At 36.7% G+C, this 20,470-nt stretch overlaps 1 protein-coding gene and 1 long non-coding RNA gene across 3 annotated transcripts in view; one reads left to right on the top strand and one right to left on the bottom strand.

Moving 5' to 3' along the window:
* The first annotated feature begins 1,233 nt into the window (after positions 1–1,233).
* Positions 1,234–20,470, top strand: part of sh3rf1 (SH3 domain containing ring finger 1) — a 100,293-nt gene continuing 81,056 nt past the window's right edge. For both annotated transcript variants that reach the window (NM_001045487.3, NM_001044792.2), the window contains 2 exon segments: positions 1,234–1,540; positions 5,332–5,891. In NM_001045487.3, coding sequence (NP_001038952.2) covers positions 5,466–5,891 — 426 coding nt within the window. In that variant the 5' untranslated portion in view covers positions 1,234–1,540; positions 5,332–5,465.
* On the bottom strand, positions 5,891–18,665 carry LOC147839165 (uncharacterized). The gene is made up of 3 exons (XR_015518400.1): positions 11,640–18,665; positions 9,600–10,609; positions 5,891–8,818 (listed from the first exon to the last, which is right to left on the bottom strand). It is a non-coding gene; the product is annotated as an uncharacterized LOC147839165 (long non-coding RNA).

Below are 20,470 nucleotides of genomic sequence, written 5' to 3' on the forward strand. Positions count from 1 at the left end.
CCACACAGACATGCCAACTGACCCAGCTGAGGCTTGAACCAGCAACCTTCATGCTGTGAGGCGACAGCACTACCTACTGCACCACCACGTCACCCCAATGAAATATATGTGAAAAATAAAGGTATAAATGTGCAGAAAGGGAAGCGAAACAGGACTTTAAAAAAACATCAGCTTTCTTGGAAATTTAAAGGAGAATGAAAAACATCTCAGGTATACTGAGATAAACACTTCAGGTAAAACACACATTTTTGTAGTTCCTTCATTAAAGTGAACTACAATTTCCATACCTGTTACACTAGGTGACCTTTTCCCTCAGTTCTAATGGTAAAGATTTTAGCTAAAACTGTATTCCTTGTTGATTCACAAAAGATAATTCAGAGGCTTCTGACACTTCATTCATTCATTCATTTTCTTTTCGCTTAGTCCCTTTATTAATCTATGGTCACCACAGCGGAATGAACCGCCAACTTATCCAGCATATGTTTTACGCAGCGGATGCCCTTCCAGCTGCAACCCATCACTGAGAAAGCTTCTGACACTTTAAGGGTCAAATATACACTCTATACACAGGCAAAATAAAATTAATACATTAGATTAGATTAGAGTAGATTCAACTTTATTTTAAGTAAAATCTTTATATAAAATATTTGAAAGTAAAAGGATCGGTAAGAAACCTTACAACATTATTATTTAATCCACAGTCACTGCAAACAGTCCTAGTATTTTTTTGGGGTTGGGTTTTATTGGGTTTTTTAACTTAAAATGCTGTTTGCATGGATTTGTGAATTACTGTGGATCACCAAATCACCTACATCTTGAAGGTGGTAAAATCTTCATTTGATTATGCATACAAAACAACCAGCATACTATAGTTTACAGTATATAAACATATTTAAATAAATGTATTTATCTTTTCAATTAATCATCCTATCAGACTAGAGTAATAGTTCCTTCGCTAGCGGTGACTTTCGTGATTTGTAGCACTAAATTACGCCGGCGGAGATTATAAACAAACTATTTATCATTGAAAATGTTGCTAACTGCAGACATTAAATGAGGTTTAGAAAAACAATTTACTCCTTCTGTGGTTATCTAGAAGTAGAAATACAGTTTCTGTTAATCTATCACTTCACAAAAACAAAACCTGAACTCAAAACGCTTGCGGCTTTTTCTCTCAGCTGTGTGATTGAAAATCCTCCCTCCCGACTCCGCACGTCCGCTGCGGTGTCCCACAGAATCAACGCGGCTCGTCATGGCGCTCGGACGCAAGAACTCGCTTCTCCTGTTTTTCTCTGCTTTCTTCTGAATTGACTCCATCTGACTCTCTTGGACTGGGATCTTTTGCCCTTTCGACTGAACGGCTCAAGAGCGACGATCTAATCTTGGCTGTGATAAAAGGATCTGAATATGTAAACTTGAGTAGAACTGGGCGAGCAAGATTTCAGGATCCCTTTTCCAGGGCGAATTCCCTAGTTTGAGGAACTCGGGAAAGAAACTGTTCTGGAAGAAGAGGAGGAGTGAGAAGGGGCCCTTTTTTAAGGTAGCGTTTTGTGCACTCTCTAATTTCTCCATAATATGTTATAAAATACATTTTGAACATCAGGTGAAAGTTTTCGAAGATACATGGTTACTTAAAACCAACGCGAACACGAGTTACAGACAAACGTGTCGTGAAAAAGAGTGTCGGGCACTGTTTGCTGTGACACATACACACTTCACACGTTTTATTTGCCTTCTATTCTGTTGTGGTTAGTTTTAAAACCACGTCTGGTGATGGTTTAGTTAGTTTCAGGAGTTATTTAAACGTACTCACAGACAATACAAGGTCGATATGTGTGTGTGTACCGCTAGTCGGAAGCAATGTTGGCTTTGTAGTTTTAAATGCAAGGTTGTTGTTGTATTCAGGATGTTAACTTACCGACAGAGAGGGTGAGGTTTACAGTTTGTGATGAAGGTTTAAAGGGGTAGTTCTTTCAAAATTGAACATTTACTCACTCTTATGTTGTTATAAACCGGTATGACTTTCACAAAGGAAGATGTTATGGACAGACAGCCTCAGTCACCATTCACAATCACTGCATCCTCTTCCCACAAAATAAGTGAACAGTGACTCTGGCTGTCAGTTCACCTAAAACCCATAAAAACCCTCTTTTGTGTTTTGAGAGGAAATTCGTTCACATGGATTGATGTTAAGTACATTGCTTCGCTTTATTACATGATTTGCAACATTTATTCTGTTCACAATAATTTGATTTGGTGCAGATGGTTTAACGAGCTAATGGCGTAAAGATGTTTGACTTGTTTTTATGTAGTTGGTCTGTATTCAGGGTTCGGCTGTCCATTAAGATGGATATGCTCTTTAATAGCGTCTGTGAATCAGTAGAGTAACGTTAGTGGATGGGGCTTTAGGAGAGACGGGACGGGCGCGAGCACTACAGCCAAGATTGGGCGCATATTTGCAGTTTAGACACGAAGGCTCATTTCGCCAACTGACCAAACGTGACGGAAAACTCCATTTAGTTGCTTCAGCGTAGTTCCTGTTGCCAGGTTCATTTGGGGACTGTGTTGTATTAGCCTATAGAGCTTAGACCAGAGAACCTAGACCCCACATTCTGTTTTAAAAATACTTTTAAACCACCGATTTTCATACCTTTCCAAAAACAATTCTCGAACGTGCATTTTTTGAAGGTACCGTCCTAAAATACTCAAGTTTTGCATTAGGTGATTTAAACATTTGTCATACTCTTCTTTTTGTAAAACAGGATATGTTTCAGTTGAATTCATGAAGCACACATTTCAAGTGCCCTTTTTCTGTTTGTGATCACACTACTCGCACAACAGAATGGCATAGAGTAGTATGCAAATTGGGGAATACCTTCAGTGATTACTATTATTTATACTATCTGGTTTACTACTGAAAAGTATCTCATAATTTGCAAGCCCTCAAGCAATTTGAGGTAGATATGGCTTCTTTCAGATGAACACAGTTGGAGTGAAATTTAATAAAATCTTGGTTAAAATTAATAATATCATTCTTTCAATGGCAGTGAATGGAGCCCAGGTTTTAAAGCTCCAAAAAGTGCATCCATCCCTGCTGAAAGTAATGCATATGGCTCTAATGGGTTTATTCTTCTGAAGTGAAGTAATGTGTTTTGTATGTAAACTCATCTGAAGCAAATTGATGATCTTTTGAAAGCATTCACTAACCTTCTTAAAAAAACTATTCACTTATCATTGCCTTTACAAATTTGATAAGGATGCTATTTAGCGAGATAGTTCACCCAAAAATGAAAAAAAAAAAAAGTCAATAATTACACATCCGCGTTTAATTCCACACTCCTGAGACATTTCCTCATCTTCAGAACACAAATTATGATACTGGATAAAGTTAGTGAACTCTCTGACTCCTTATATAATTGGAGTGAAGTTAAAAGTATTGTTCATCCAAAAACTATAATTTTGTCATTTATTACTCACCCTTGTGTCATTTCAAACCTGCAAGACCTTCATTTTTTTTCAGGAACACAAATTAAGATATATTGGTTGAAATCCTAGAGCTCTCTGATCCTCCATAGACATCAAGTTTCTGAAACTTTGAATGACTAGAAGAGTACCAAGAACATTGTCAACACATTTTATGTGTCATTTGGGGTCCGTTCTTCGTACACAGATTACCTATTTAGCTGGATTTGGTTATTGATGATTTGACACTATGCAGGATAATTTCGTTGTTCAAAACTTCTTCCAAGAGTTATTGTCAAAGCAACAGGTCTGGTAGCTCAAACCTGATCTGGAGCAGGCTTATTTCATATAAACAGGATTAGATCAGGTCATTTCAAGCAAAGGTAATACTGAAACTACTATATATCAAATGCTGACATGTTCTTATATATATATATATATATATATATATATATATATATATATATATATATATATATATATATATATATATATATATATATATATAGTATGCAGTCTGCCTTCTGAAATGAAAGTTCAAAAACATAAATTAATTAAATATTTATTAATATTGACTTTTAGATACAAATGCGTACTATTTTAAAGTTACCCACCCAATATTTAACTATTTTTTTTTATTAAAAGGATAATTGAATATTATTCAGATTATGTCATTACGCTGCTGTGCCGTCAGCCAATCATTGCATTGCAGATCATGATTTCGAGGATCGATAGATCTATCCTTCACAACACACGCAGTGACCTCAGATCAGTTCATCCAGACATTTTAATCTGATTCTTGAATTTGTTAGAAGAAGTAAATTAGCAAATTAGCCAGAGATCAGTTATCAAGATTGAAAGATCCAGTATCTGCCAAATCTTCGATCATTTAAGCGAGCTTCGAAGAACGGACCCCTGGTGACTGTTTTGCCAATATTTTTGGTACCTTTCCAGGATTTCAAAGATTCAGGAACCTTTCTGTCTATTTAGGATCAGAGAGCTCTAGGATTTCATCCAATATAGCTTAATTTGTGTCCATGAAAAAGAATTAAAGTCTCACAGGTTTGGGATGACACAAGGGTGAGTAATTAATGACAAAATTATAATTTTTGGATGAACTATCCTTTTAATTTCACTCCAATCATATTCATCTGAAAGAAGAAATGCACATAAATTATGATGAAATGGTTTTCATTTGGTGGAGCTATTTCTAGAATAATGCTTTGCATTATTATTATTTATAACATTGTTCTGCTTCATATGTTTAAGTGATGCATTTTACTTTTGAGGATTGTTTGATGAAGTGATGAGAACTCAAAAGAACATCATAAATGCCTTTACACTTTTAATCAGTTGAATGTGAGTAAAAATAATAATCTTTCCAACCCTTTGATTGATAGTGTGGTTGTTGGCAGTTATTGAATTGCACTTGTTTCACTTGTAGTAAGCAAGAGTTATATCAAATGTTTATCTTTTGTCTATTCTTTCGAAATCAGAATTTTTCTCCTTGCTTGACAGCAAAAAAAAAAAAAAAAACATTCATAGTTTAAAAAATTATTTCCTCCAGCCGGAACCATAAACATTACATTCCTTGATTTATCTCGCTAGTGATATATTTAGAGCTTATTTTCTTCTGCAGATCATAGTGTTTCTGCTATTTGTGTCAAGTTTGCTGTGCATTTCAAATCTAGTTCAGATGTTTAGAACATCCTGGATTTTAGGAGTTCATTTTTTGCCGCTGTCCTCAAACATCCTTTTATATTTCACTGCATGATCATGTTCCTACTATTTAATCATGATCATGTTCCAATACATGCAATGCTATAAGACAGAAGTGTTATGTGATATCTTTTCTTTGATTCTCTGCAGTGAATGCTAGAGACTTGATCATGACTACGGCATGGGAGTGACGTGACGTCAGGATTGGACTTTCCCTCCTAACAATCTCGTATGCACACACCCACACCATGTGCTTCTCTCTCCGGCGAGACAAAACTGACTGAATGAACGAGTACGCTGAGAAAGATTGTGCGAGTGTGAAAATGGACGAGTCTGCACTCCTGGACCTGTTGGAGTGTCCGGTCTGCTTGGAGCGTCTAGATGCCACGGCGAAGGTGTTGCCATGCCAGCATACGTTTTGCAGACGCTGCCTGCTTGGAATTGTGGGATCTCGTGGAGAACTGCGCTGCCCGGAGTGCCGCACGCTAGTGGAGAGCGGCGTGGATGAGTTGCCTAGCAATATCCTCCTTGTACGGCTACTAGATGGCATCAAGCAGAGGCCGAGGAGGATTGGAAGTGTGCATGGCACATGTGCTAATGGATCGGCAGTGGCCGGGGTCCGAGCGCAGGGTGCCGGGGGAAGCCAAAGGGATCCTGGTCCCACAGGGGGACAGTCTCAGCGTGTCCAAGCAAAGAGCACTCCAGTTAGGGTGAGTTTAGCTGTTTTTACCAGACTCACACAGTCCCACGCGTCAGTGTTTGGTCAAATACAGTAAACATCTGTTTTGGATGTGTTTTTATTTGCTTGATTGGTAGAGAGCTGGTCATGGGTGGTACCGCTCTATTGGCATAAATCAGGCCTTGGAGACATCCTGCAAAGCCGCGGCCTGATATGAAAGGAAGAATAATCTCTGAATTAATTGGGTGTTGAGGGAATTTGAAATATTTCTTTCTCGTTCACTCTGATCTGTGTCATTACATTGGATAATGAACTCTAAAAAAAAGTTTGTTTTGGAAGACTCAAATGCACATTCAGGAGAATAAATACTCAGTGGACTAAGTTTAGATGAAACCACATTCTCTGATGTAGGAATACACATTTTGTTTGCATGCACTGTGAAAGTTAGACTTCAGCCAGAACGAAGCAATAATTCATTTTTTTAGATGTCATCTAAACGCTTCAGTCTGACTGAAATCACACCAGTGCAGTTTTTGTGATGTTGAATAAATGAAGCTGCTAAATACTGTGATTGGAGTGTGGCTTCATCCCGAAAGAATACACATTTACTTGAAATATTTATGTTCTTATGCCATTGTAACCTGACTCAGGATCATTTAACGGCACTTGCAAATGTATTTAATGTTCTTTTTTCAGGGGACAGTTTGTATAGCAAGCAGGGGGGTTGGATTAATTTAAATCCCTGGTTCTCAACATGGGGGCACAAAGAGATTGGAAATGGGGCACAAATTGTTTTCAAGAAAAAAAAACAAAACAAAGACAAGGCATTACTGGATTTATTTTATCGTATTTCACATTTCAGATTGTAGAATATAAATGGAAAACCCAGCTCCACTTGGAAGAAAACCTGCACTGCTTGGGGAAAAAACTAAACGTTCGTCTTCCTCTGCATATTCTTGTCTGTGGGGAGAGGTGGAGCTTATTAGCCTGTCTTTTATGCAGTAGTCCGTGCAGACATGTTTTTAGACCATCGGTGAGTAGCAGGTGAAAGGACTTAGGGAAGTTTAAGTTTATCACAAGTGCGAAAAGGAGTAATGATGATGATGATGATGATGATCACCGGCTTCTACCAACAAGAAATGTAAAACATGAATGTATGACATCAGCTTTCTATAGTTTGGCTAATACGGTGACTGGAACGATGCTGAACCTTTGCCTCAGTGTTTTATATAGCAATGGTCTCAAACTCAATTCCTGGAGGGCCACAGCTCTGCACAGTTTAGGTTCATCCACCTTCTGCGTGACTGAGTGCACGCGACGTGTCTGCAGAGCGAGAAGGGATCCGGGGGTGAGAAGGGTGCACGACTTATTTGAGGACAGGGAGGGAGATACGCGATTTCTGGAAAACTTGTGATGTCTGAATATCACGTTTAACAACTATAGTGAGACGCAATCTAGCCGTTTGATCCTTAATAAACTGTCTGATGTGCACCTTCTCTCTGGAGCTCAGAGAAGCGCATGACAGTGTGTGGCTGTGTGTGTGTGTGTGTGTGTCACTCAGGGCTGTTCAGAAATGCTAGGTAAAACACTGTGTGGATGTGAATCATTTTTGTTCTAAAATGCCATTTTAACACTAAGACGTATTAGTGTGAACAGTTCCTAAGTGGGTTATTTTTTCGAGCGGGTTTGCGATGGGGGCGTGGCGGAGGATCGGCGATGCTGGCTCAGCATCGTGTTGTCTATTGGCCATCGGTGATGGACGATGGCATCGTCTATCGGCCCTACCCTACTATGTTATATAGCATTGCAAATGATGGGTTGAGAACCTTTGGATTAGAATTAAAAAATTTTCTGTGAAATTGAAAGACTATGGATTCCTCAAAGCTTCCCTTTAGTCAACAGCATTTTGGGAAGAGGTTGGCACATTTTATGGTTCCAATATATGCATCACATATGATGAGTAACCCAAATTTAATATGAAGTGCAGATAGTGTGTAATTTAACACTGTGTCAAGCTTCACTCCAAAACATGCATACAGCATATTTAACTGTTTCACAGTCTTTGTTATTCAATGATTATGCTAAACTTTATTTTATTTATTTTATTTTATTATGCACATTTTATTTAGATTTTTTGGTACAAACCTAGAATAGTAGTAGAGAGAATCATTTTAGCCAAGAGCATTACGCTTCTTCTGAAGCAACTCAGGCAGCTGAGGTAAGCCTCCTTTCCTGCTGAGAGAAAGCCGCATTAACTGCCTCTTCTCCAGCATTTTTTTTGTGTGTATTGTTGTTGTTATTTAGAGTGTTTGTGAATTTGAACGTCTTAATGTTTTGGCTTAAATGGAGATGAAAAGGTAGAGATACTGCAAATGGACACTATTGTGTCTGTATCGGAGTGTGAGTACACACATTTCTGCCAGTATAACTTTCAATACAAAGTGTCCCGGTGGATAGGGATAGTTGTCATAGCAGCGGTTTTGTGATTGTGTGTTTTGTTGTGTTTCACCTTTTGGTTTGGGCACAGTAACAAAACACAGGTGTCCCTACAATCAAGCCCTCTGTCATCTCTCCCACACAAATGCATGGGACAGAAAGAGGCCTCCACCCAAAGCATGACTGGAGACAACGCTTTAAGTCAGATATCTCCGGTTCATAATCTTTTATTATCCTTCTTTTGTTGTTCAGTCATCAGTACTGTGAAATGACAGCTGGTGCCAGTTGCATAAACATTGCCACCATGTCTTAAGAACTAGTTTGACCAACTAGCAGTTAGCTGAGGGGTAACAAGTCCTGTTTTGTGGATGAATATGAGAGATAAGCCTTTTTGTAGATGTCTCTGAAAAGTTATGGCCAATATACAGAGAAAAAAATGGATGACTAAGTTTTTAGGACTAGTTTAATTAGTTTATGCATCTGTCCAAATTTTTGCATTCATCTGCATGTTTATGCTTCCTACTGGCAAATCCATCATTTTCACAGACTCTAAATCATGCCTCCAAGTTATGGAATCTTCAACGAATGATCATCCTTTGATTGATAATATTTTAACTAAAGTTCACCAACTACAAAATCAGTTTTATCACATCATTTTTTGCTGGGTTCCTGGACATGTCGGGCTTTTAGGCAATGAGCGAGCTGATGCAGCTGCTAAAGATGCTTTGAAGCAAGTAGTGAACAAATGCCAAATTCCTCCGTCAGAGAGGAACGCTTACATTTTACATTTATCAACGCTTACATTTTAAACAAGTGGCAAAAGGAATGGGATGCATTAGAAAACAATAAACTACATGAAATCCAACCTGATGTTTCACACAGAATTTTAAGACATTTTAAGAATCGATTTGATCAAGTAGTTTTTACCAGATGTCGTATTGGGCATACGAGAATTACACATGGTTTTTTGCTCCAAGGTGAAAACCCCACTCAGTGTTTGTGCTGCAAAACTCCTATTACTGTAAAACATATTTTACTGGATTGTCCTGCTTTTACTGATTCCAGAAGGACTTTTTATGAAATTAACTCTTTTAAGGACATTTTTGACAAAGTGGAACCAGAAAAGATTTTAGAATTTTTATCATGTATTAACACAAAAAATCTTATTTAATTTATGTTTTATTTTGTTTGTTGATTTTTAAATTGTATATTTATTGTTGAAAGATTCCTGCCATGAAGATAGCCTTGGTTGCTGACATGGCACTAAATAAAAAGAAATACATTACATTATTTTGCTTCCTACTGGCCAAATAATGTCTTTGCTAGTTAAAGGTGCTGTATAAGTTTTTGGCTCTTCTAAAGCATAAAAATACCTTAAAATGCCAAGTGAACACTCTTGTTCATCTGAAAAACAATACTGAAGTCAGTTTTTCTGCTTTGAAAATATTGTCTGCTTTGAAAATGAGTTGCGTGTATTTTTCGCAATTCCAAGAACGCAGAGAACGGACTTGCGTTCTTGTAAAGACTGGTCTTGCCAGGTCACCTCGAAAGAATGAACTCGGGAGAACGTGTCCTGTGAGAAATGAGATGCTGCGTTCTTCCTGATGGTCACATGACCTTCAAATGAGGTTATCAATTAGCAAATAACATAAATATTATGAATGCAAACATTAGGTGGGCAGGTTATATTGTAACCACGTGTCTAACAACACAATACATAGTGAGAAATGCATTGATAAGTAATTTGGCTGTTTGCACCAGATGAAACATGAAAGAAATTTAAATATAGACATTCAGAAGCACAGAATAGGCACTCATTCAAGAAATGGTAAGGTTTATAATCTAATTAATACATATTAAACCTCTTTAACATTATTAAATGTAGATGCTGATTTACTGATGTGTTTATGTTGAGTTCTAAAGGTCGATCTCAAACGGTTTATTATATTATTAAACTATCTGCTGCTGCTTTCAGTAACATGACAATAAATGTCACTCGAAATAACATTCAAACTCCCATCACATAAGGTTTATTGTCAGTCTATCCTGTTGTTCAGCTGCAAGAAATAAAAAAACATTTCTAATATATCAATTCGAGGTGTTTGTTAGGACAAAATCTCTTTTTAATATAGAAAATATTCCTTCTATCATGTGCCGTTGCTTTAAATCAGTATAGAACCCTATTTAAATCAATCTTTAGGCTCGATCGTCAGACTCGCTCCTGTTGGTCTTCTATCTGGCAACCTGCGCTTGCATTTGTTTTGATCCGTGAATGCAATACCTAGTTCAACCACTGGGTGTCAAACTTGCATGCTGTACCCAATGACTGTAAAAAATATGGACGACGCGACAGCCCCTTTTCCCATTGAACGCCTTGAGGGCAAAACGCCTGCTTGACGGGCACAAACTGTCGCAAAAGACTGCTGAAATTGGAGCCTTGACATGCGCAGAAGGACTGTCTGATGGAGCCAGAAGAGGAGCCGCGAAAATGAGCGGAGTCGAGCTTCCAACCAAACGCTTTATGTAAAATCAACCACGCCCCCCGAACTTCTCAGCATGGGTTTGCTGTCATATCAACACAAATGGATGTAATAACGTTAACAAATATGAGGGTTTTTTATATTCAATCGCGCCAGCTCCGGGCTGCAGCGCATAACCTACTCGCGGCGTCGCGGGCTAATTCCAGCTCGCTCGGCCGCCGCATCTGGCTCGATTGACTCGGGCTGGAATTGGGCAGTGAGTCCAGGCATCCGGAGAAGGTCCAGCTGAGGTAGTCAGTCTGAGCTCTGAGGGGTAAGTCTCCGGCAAGCGAGAATCTAGCCGAACTGGTCCGAGTGTATTTTGCCATCTGGGTGGCTAGGCGTGTATCAGCAAACTAATAAGCCCGAAAAAAGCCCTGACTTCAGCGAATAAACAGTGTTCCACCAGGATCATGTATGTCAGAAACTGTAGTTTACTGCTGAACTCATTTTGTCATGATAAAATAACACAGAAATCGAATAATAACATTTCAGTCTCCTGCCGAAGCTCAGACGCGCTGCTTTGAGAAACTGTCAATCACAGCTGTCAATCACGATGACACGCCCAGCGTTAAATTACTGCTAAAAACAAACTGTTTACAAAAATGAAGATCTGCACCTATTTCAGCACAATAACCAGTGCCTTAATCCACCAGAACCATCTTTCGGGACTTTTTATTGCAAGTGTAATAATTTTTTTTATTTGGGCTCAAGTCTCCTTCATTAACGTGGAGGAGGCGGGCTTTATGACTTGTACTGCAGCCAGCCCCCAGGGGGCGATCTAACAGCCGAGACCTTCACTCAAACGCAGGCTTGCGGCACACTTGGCTGTACCTTTAGGTTTAAAAGATCATCTTTTTTTTAAAAATAAGATTCTAAATTTTATTCATCAAGTGTTTAAATTACAAAAAATCTCATAACACTGTGGCAGTAAAGACATTTTTATTATGCTTCAAAATAATTATATTTTCAAATATATTAAAAGTAATTTGAATCTGTTATTAATACTTTTACTGCATTTTGATCAAACGAGCACAGTCTTCATAAGCATAAGAATGTCATTTCATAAAAATCCAATAATCTTACAAACTCAAGAACTGTACCATACTCAATTTAGCATTATTGTCATTGATAATTGGCCATTAATACATTTCCACGTTTAATTATGTGTTTTTTTTTAAAAAGTGTGAATGCTTGCAAAACACTGCTGTGGTGTGATTGAAATATGATAGCAGAACAGAGCATAGACATCTAATTAAACCAAAAACAGGGCATGATGTTACAAGATGTGATTATAAAAGGACAGCATGCTCAAGCACAACAGTTTTTTTCTTGTCATAGTCACGATGTTGCCCATTACAGCTCATTATATGCTGATCTTCATCTGTGTGCATCTGAGGAATTTCTGGTGCCGCTTTGACTCTGATCATATCATATTATCATACATATTGTATCATTTATTCACAAGATAAAAATACCACCATATGTAGCATGTATTCTCATTCACAGAGCGCATTAGCCAAGTTGTATGTAGGGCTGCACGATATTAGAAAAGTCTGACATTGTGATATTTATCTACGATATATGTTGCGGTAAGCTGTATATAACATTAAAATTTCATCAATTGATTAAACAGCACTATTTGGATAGAATTTATAGTCACACTTTATTTAAAAGTTTAATTCTTGCTATTAGCAAACCATTAAATATGACTTTTGCTACAATGAACTCCTGATTTGCTAATTATTAATATCTAGGTAGTTTAGGTTTTGAGATAGGGATGTAGAATAAGATCATGCAGAATATGTAGTTTATAAGTACTAATAAGCAGCCAGTATCTTGATAACGTGCATGCTAATAAGCAACTAGTTAATAATGAGAATTGATCCCCAAAATGTTATCAATTGTAGTCATTTTTGATTGATTGGAATGATTCTGTAGGGAAGTAAATCATGCATAACATGCAATAAACACACTACAAACATTGCTGAATGGAATAAAGTAAGGATAAAAGTGAGCAGTGCATTTTTTTTATGGATTTCTATATGTAAATGTAAAAAAATACACGGAAAAGTCAACTCAACATTGCATATCTATGCGATATGACTATTGCAGATGCACACATTGCAATATCGATACCGAAACAATATATTGTGCACCCCTAGTTGTGTGTTATCTTGATGTTTTTAATAAGTTCTCCCACAAAATGCTTTTGTCTTTAGTTTCAGTCTTAAAAAATGACTAAGCTATTCATTTGTTTTTTGATCCTGACCAAAACAATCCACAGAAACAAGTATATAATTTATTATATTTTTAGTCTGCTTTCTATTTCTGTAAACTCTGAACCAGACACCAAATCCCACCATTTTTAAATTAGCCTTTTGTTTGGAACAAGTCCTCTAAAGGATTACACTTGTTCTTCCTTCAGTTGGCATCCTAACACCTCCTCTCTATCCTGGAGTACTCTTAGAGCAAGAATGCATCTGTGAAAAACATCAAATCTCATGAACTCTCCCCCCACACACAGTCTTTTCTAATTATCTCCTCAGCGTACATATCATGCTTAAAGAACACAGTCATTAGCATTAGGCTGTTTGCCAGAGTCGGCTGAATTCAGTAAAGTGAGGTAACATAAGTTTGATCCTCACGTTGAATTCTGAAACTGCGCAATTCAAAAAAGATTCCCCTCAACTCTTGCGTGAGTAAACTTGGCACTGATTGCTGCTTATCTTCTCTCTCTTTGTGCCCGCTGTGTTTTCACGCGCCAGCCTATTTAAGGGTGTATCTGAGGTGCTGTAAACAGCAATGCTGCTGGTGGAAAGGGCTTTTTGCAGCAGTTTTAGCTTCAAACAGGGCCTGTGATTCAGAATACATGATAACAGAGCACCGCGTGAGTGGCAGGTCTGTTATTTAGGGTTTCAGAGGGGTTTTGTTAAGTCTGACACATTATATTCTCTGCTTTAGAGATGCACAAAACATGCACTCAGGCATGGGAATAAACTAGTGCTAAGGAGAAAAATTCCTCCCCAGTTCAGGGATGCGCACACATGCAGTCATCCACATCCCTGAGAGCTCGGTTGTCAGATGTTGTATTATGTGGCTGTTTCTGCACCTGCGCACTAGAGACAATAGAGTTATTTTGCTTTATGCCTTTGTGGTCTGGATTACAAACATTTGACTAAGAGTGCTTTCTCACCTGTAGATCGATTTGTTTTGTTCTGAAAGAAAAATTAAAATTGTTACAATGTTTATTTTTGGTATTGGTGCAGTTTGCGTACACACGGCAAAGTTTTTAAACGGACCAATATAGTTAAAACTAGTCACGTGCGAGTAAACTCTCCTCACATTGGTCAAAGTTTCAAGGTTTATTTTTCAGAGTCTCACGGATTCCGCTCAGCTGTCATGTTGTTATTCTAATTCATGATTATGAGCAATAAGATATACGAGCGAGAAGGTGCACTTTAATTTTGACACCCACAGACCTCGTCACCATATACAAGTCAAAGAGGTAAGACTTTCTCATAAAGCCTCATTTTAGTTGTCAAGTTTTATAAAAATCTATTATATCAATCTATTTAAAAATACTTTGACTAGATTTATGCATTATAGGCTTAAATTATAGAGAGAAATAACAGATGAACCAAGACTGCTGTAACATCATGAAGCAGATCAATGTTGATCTTTTTTTACGAGGCGTCAATGTAGAAATGATCAAAACAATATGCCTAATACAAATGTTACTAGATTAAAATATGCAAAAATTATCACATGGTAATTTTTATAAACTTTCCTAACAGATAAACAGCACTCATTAATATTTCAGCATGCTTTCGCTTACGTATTCGCACGTAAAACGCACATTTACTGATAGGAATATTGTCAATTCTCTCTTCATATAGCCGGATATATGGCTATTACATGTTCGTAATACACTGTAATATAGCCTGGTTCGTTGAATCGTTTTTCTTTCTCACTACAATCAATCTGCTCTAGAGTTCGTTTGAATTGAAAAGAAAAAGCCTCATTCAGTTGATCTTGGACCGATTGATTTGGTACATATACGAGCACGATTGTTGGATTCACATGCCAAACCAATCAAGCTAACTGGGCAAATGAGACCGGTTCCAAAGCAAAAGTCAAGGTGTGAAAGCACCCTAAGAACAAATGCAGGTGTTTTTAGCATGACTCCTGTGAGCCAATAGTTTTTAGTAAAACATACTGTGCAACACGTTTATTAAGGTTCATAAGCAAATGAAACATTTGTGCCTGTTTATTTTCTATTGAATCAGAAGCTTGCAAACTGGCCAGCTTATTCTGGTTCATGAACAAATTACTGTTTTGATCTGGTTATTTTTTCAGTGAATCAGAAACAAATATATGACCTGACCATTTTTTTCTGATTTGCAATTTAACAAGAAGAGGCAACACACAAGGTGTGCTAATTCTGCAAAGGAAATGTTAGTTCTCAGAATTAAAGCTAAGGAATTGGGAGTGTTTTCTTTGAGACGTTCTTTGAGTGTTTCTACTGGTCATTTGTCAAGTCCACTCAACTGTGTGTGAAGCACACTTCATAATGAGCCAGAAGCATATAGTTTAATAGTTTAGTTTTATCATTTAATTCTTTTTTGTTAGTTAGAAATATGCATTGTATTAAATATAAGCGTATTAATGAATTAATGAGTTCTATTTTTAGTGTATCAGAAACTTACACGCTGTGTCTCATTTCAGAGACCGCATCCTCCAAAGGATGCATTCGAAGGGTGCTGCATCATTGCGGATCGACAAAGGCGGTCTCATTTGAAAAAAAATTGAAGGCTCCTTCAAATGCAGCCTCAGAATTTGTTCTTTGTTTTCCAGGTAATGAAGGACACCACCAGTGGATTCTTTGCGGCCTTGAACGTTCCAAGATTCATTGCGCGCTGATAACAGGAAGTTTTTAAAGAAAACTCCAGATTAAATGTTTGAACTAGGTTTTATTTTACTTAAATATCTAAACGCATGTTATCAAACTAGTAGATTAAACATGTCCTACTAAAAGGTGATTTTTATAAACCTTGCTTTGCCTTCAGATTGCTTAAAATAAGTTTAAAAATCACTGAAAAAAGTCATAAAATTTTTTATTACCAATTATTACTAGCAATCGTTACGGTTGCTAGTTGACAAGATATGTCCTCTGTAGTCTAGATCGTCTTATTTCAAAATGCTCGGCTCAGCTTGTGTGGACTTCGAAGGACTGACCTTTAAGGAGGATGCAGCCTGTAAAATAAGACACAGCTACAGTCTGACCACTGGATTTTCACTAAAAAAAGGCCTCTTGGTTCTACTCCTTTTAGTGCCATAAAACATAACCAGTTTATTCTGATTCAGAACAAATGACTCTTTTGAGCAAGTTCTTATTTGTAAATAAATTGTCTTAATGAATCATTAAAAAACACTGAATTGGACCCGTCCAAAAAAGTTTGCTTGTTTGTAGTGTAAAATAATAGCATTAGCAGAGAGAATTGCATCTTCCTTTTGTAAGCAAAATTGTCATTGTTACTGAAAAAACTGCTTCTGATGAATTGAAATCAAATCAGCGTCAAATTGAATTGCGCATTTGTAAAACAGAATTGAATTTGTAGACTATTTAAACCATAAAAAAATGTCCCAAACCCAACTCTGAATGCTCTCCAAAGAGACTTGGCATCTGATGGTCCGCAGACTTAATCCATGCCATCCTTGGATCTCCTCCAGGGGGTTCAAGTGTTTCTGAGAGGGGAAGAGGTGGGGCATGGGGACATGCAGGTGGACTGCATGAGCTGCTGAAAAGCAGGAAGATCAAAGAACGCACTGATACCCATGAGTCCCAGTGAGAAAAGGGTGCTGCTCCACTCTCACCTCTCTCTCTCTCTTTCTGACTCTGTGTTTCTCCCTCTGATTTCTATCAAAGTTAAAGAATAGCAGGAGGTGCGGTCGAGCAGACAGATGCATAACAGCTTATTGTTAGCGGCCACCTCTGATCTGACATACTCAGGGCAGTGAAGGAGTGAACACCATACACTGTTTGTCGGCATGGGGAGCACAAACCCCTACAGCTGTCTTTTAGATTTAAATAAGAGGCTGAAAATGTAAGAAAGAGAATGAAGGACTCAGACAGTGTGGGAAAGATTTGACTTTGTTTGAAAAAAGTGTTAATGTTGCTTTAATTTGATCTAAAATACAAGACAAAATATAGTCTTAAAAAATATTGTTGGATTTTAAATGTTTACTATATTATGACACTTTATTTACAGTTTTTTTTAAATATCTAAAAAATACAATTTATTCAAATTGACAAAACTGAATCTTAAATAGCCGTTATTCCAGCTTTTGGTGTTACATTATCTTTCAGAAATAATTGTAGTTAGATATGAGCAGTTCCAGCGTTGTGGATGTGACATTTGCAGTAAAAATTCAAAATATAAAGAGAAAAGCATGTTAACATTATATTAAAATGTCTGTTTATACTTTACAAAACAACTAACCTCAGAGTTATGGGATCAGAATAATATTAATCTGTAAACAATTTTAGATTTTAAATAAGGGAAGTGGAAATAAGCGTGTTAAGGATGTGACCAAAAAGTTATGCAAGTTTTTAGTATAAAATGTTCTTTGTAGAAATTCTGTGAATTTAACTGCACAACCCAAAATAAATAATGTTGATCCAAAGGATACGTTTGAAAACATCTACATTTTTTGTATAAGCAAGTATTTTACAGTACTTTAATACTCAAAAACTCAAATACTCAAAAACTTTTGGTATTTTCTTTAAAACTTATTTTTTGACATGACAAAGTTGACATTTGCTTGGAATTGCTCATATGTAGCGATGCATCGGTTAACAATTAGTTTTGGCCAATTAAAACATTTCTGCAGTATTGCCTTTAGCTTATTGTCAAAAAAACAAAAGCATTACCAGTCAGACTGTTCTAATTCCCCAGGTCTGTGATCAAATATCCAGGTTCACCTTCTTTGCCCTTCCTAAAAAAAGAAACATTTGAGTGATCTGGCCTGGATTCGCTTTCCAAAATCAAACAGTCACAGTCTGGCAACACATATAGGTTAGCTAGCATGTTATCTTAACATGGCACCAAAACACAATTTATGAGATGAATAGCATGTTTTTTTCCTCCAAAATTACACTGACTTTTTTGTTTCATCCTTTTTCTATAGTGCTTTTTACAATGTAGATGAAGTCAAAAAAGCTTCACATAAATGAAGATAAGAAAATAAAAAGCCATAACTAGATTTTAGATTGTGGAACATTCCATGAAGACAGTCAAGCAGAAGAGTAATGGTATAGTTGCTTACTTTGATCAAATGTTTAAAAAAAAAAACCTTTGTGATCCAATATAGGCCTAACTGATTATAAAATGAAACAGAACATTTATTTTGTGATAACTTACCTGCGAAGAATTTAGTTAAATACTTTAATTAAAATGCATCTTAAATAGATTCTCACCTTCTGAAAATATGCAACAGTGCACAAAATAACACTTATCATGCCATTTCTGGCAAAAACGGTCTCTCTAAACCAGGGGTCGGGAACCTTTTTCAGCAAAGAGCTATTTCTGATATTTTTGGCAAATGCACCTTTTTTAAAGAACCGTTAGGGTATATATACTCAAATATGCACCCCAATATTTATAAAACCACTGTAAATAATACAGGTTTAAACAAAACCTGTGTTTATGCTCATTCACAACTTAAAATAAACAAATATGAAGCATTACATGTTGAGCAAGTCCATGAATGAAGAAAGGACAATTTATTTAAATACTGGTAAATAAATTATTTTCTTGAAGAAAAGCAACAATTAAAAAACAAACAAACATTTTACTATCATATATAATTTAAAATAAAGTATGCGGCAGTCATTTTGGCTAGCTGTAAAGAACATATTATTGTTTTTATTTTAATTTTGCTAGTTTTGAAAAACAAAAAATAATATTTTACTATTGTTTAGTAAACAGGGCAAAACAACTTCTATTTCTATGTAACCTCGCACACGCATTTGCCCTTTATTGGTATCGCGAATTAATTTTATCCACAGCACCGCACACGTGCATTGGTCGAAACTTAAAAATTATAATTGTATTTTCAATAGGAAACTGATTTCTAGTGGTGGTTATAATTTTTTGAAATGTAAAATATTATTGAAGGAAGACAGCTGCAGAGCCATGTATTTTTTGTCGAGGAGCCACAGGTTTCCAATCACTGCTCTAAAGAAATCTAAAGTAAATGCATTATAATCCAAGCTGAACACACTGAAAGCACATTGTTCTCAGTAGTCTCAAATGAGAACTGTTTGATATAATATGAATAAATAGCATTTAAACGGGTTACATATCTTAATTTATTTGTCAGAATTCGCATAATGAGTTTGAAATGCTAATTTGAGTATTTTATTTGAGAGTTACTCTGAAGCAGCTTGTTGAAATTGCATGTAAACAAATAGTGATAGTTTTTTTAAGGTTTTTTAATGACCCCCAAAAATAAATAAATAAATAAATAAATGTTGCGTCCTCAAATATAAATTACTGTCATTCAATTTAATGCATCCTTACAGAAAGGTTAACTTTAAAAAAAAAAAAATTATATATATATATATATATATATATATATATATAAACCGATCTCAACCAGCTGAGTGGTTGCATATAAAAACTTTTTAAAATCTGAATATGTAACAAAGCGATTTAAACACTGAAACTCCAGCACTATCGTCAGATTATGATAGATGTCAGTGCCTTCACCTCACAGCGATAAGCTTCCTGCTTTTCCTCCTTCCCAATTTGCATAAAGTCGAACATCTCTCAAGTTCTTAACACTCTGACTGCTTCTTCCGATCTGTTGTCTATCCCCCAATCCCCTGTGCGTGCCTGTCTCTCAGCTCCCATAGATAATAAATTGAGTAGACCTGCTCTGTCTGTGCCAGTGGACACGTACAGTTAAGGGCTGAATGTCAGCTGTTTATGGTGATTTCTTTTCCCTACCGCAGAGCTCCAAAAGCCACCTCGCTGAAACAGCTCAGCGGGACGCCTGCTGACTAATCACAAGCGGTTTGATTGTGCGTGTGATGCATATGTATTGGTGTGTTTGTGAATGACTTGCCTGGATGCCGCCCGGGGTTCACCTTTTTTCTGAACTGACTTTGAGACGATGCTTGTAGGTTTGTGTAGGAGGCAGAATGCTCATTGAACCGGTTATTAGATCCAATGAATGGGATCTGTGTCTTTCAGTGTTTCCTCAAGCACTCTGTCACTGCTAACTCTAAAGCACTCTACCAAAAATAATTGTGTTTTTGCTGAAGTTTTTTTTTTTTTTGGTGTTTGCTGCTATAAATTAACAGTAATGTGTCAAACACAAACACACAGAGCAACTTGTTTGAGTAGATTGTTGTTAATGTGAACTAAATTTATCGAACAGATCAGATTCAGTCATTTAGATGATTCATTCACTCGATCAATTCATTGAATCAGTCCAAATTGTTAATTCAAGGTGCAGTAGGTGATTGTCTTCACACCCAGTCTTTGTATATTCCAATAGTAATGATTAAAGTAAATTATCTAATGTATTGATATGTATTTTTATATTCTGGGTAAGGCATAAGAGGAAAAAATTTATATCCAAATTA

Source organism: Danio rerio, chromosome 20 (assembly GCF_052040795.2).
Source record: "Danio rerio strain M-AB ecotype USA chromosome 20, GRCz13ab, whole genome shotgun sequence".
Taxonomy (NCBI): domain Eukaryota; kingdom Metazoa; phylum Chordata; class Actinopteri; order Cypriniformes; family Danionidae; genus Danio; species Danio rerio.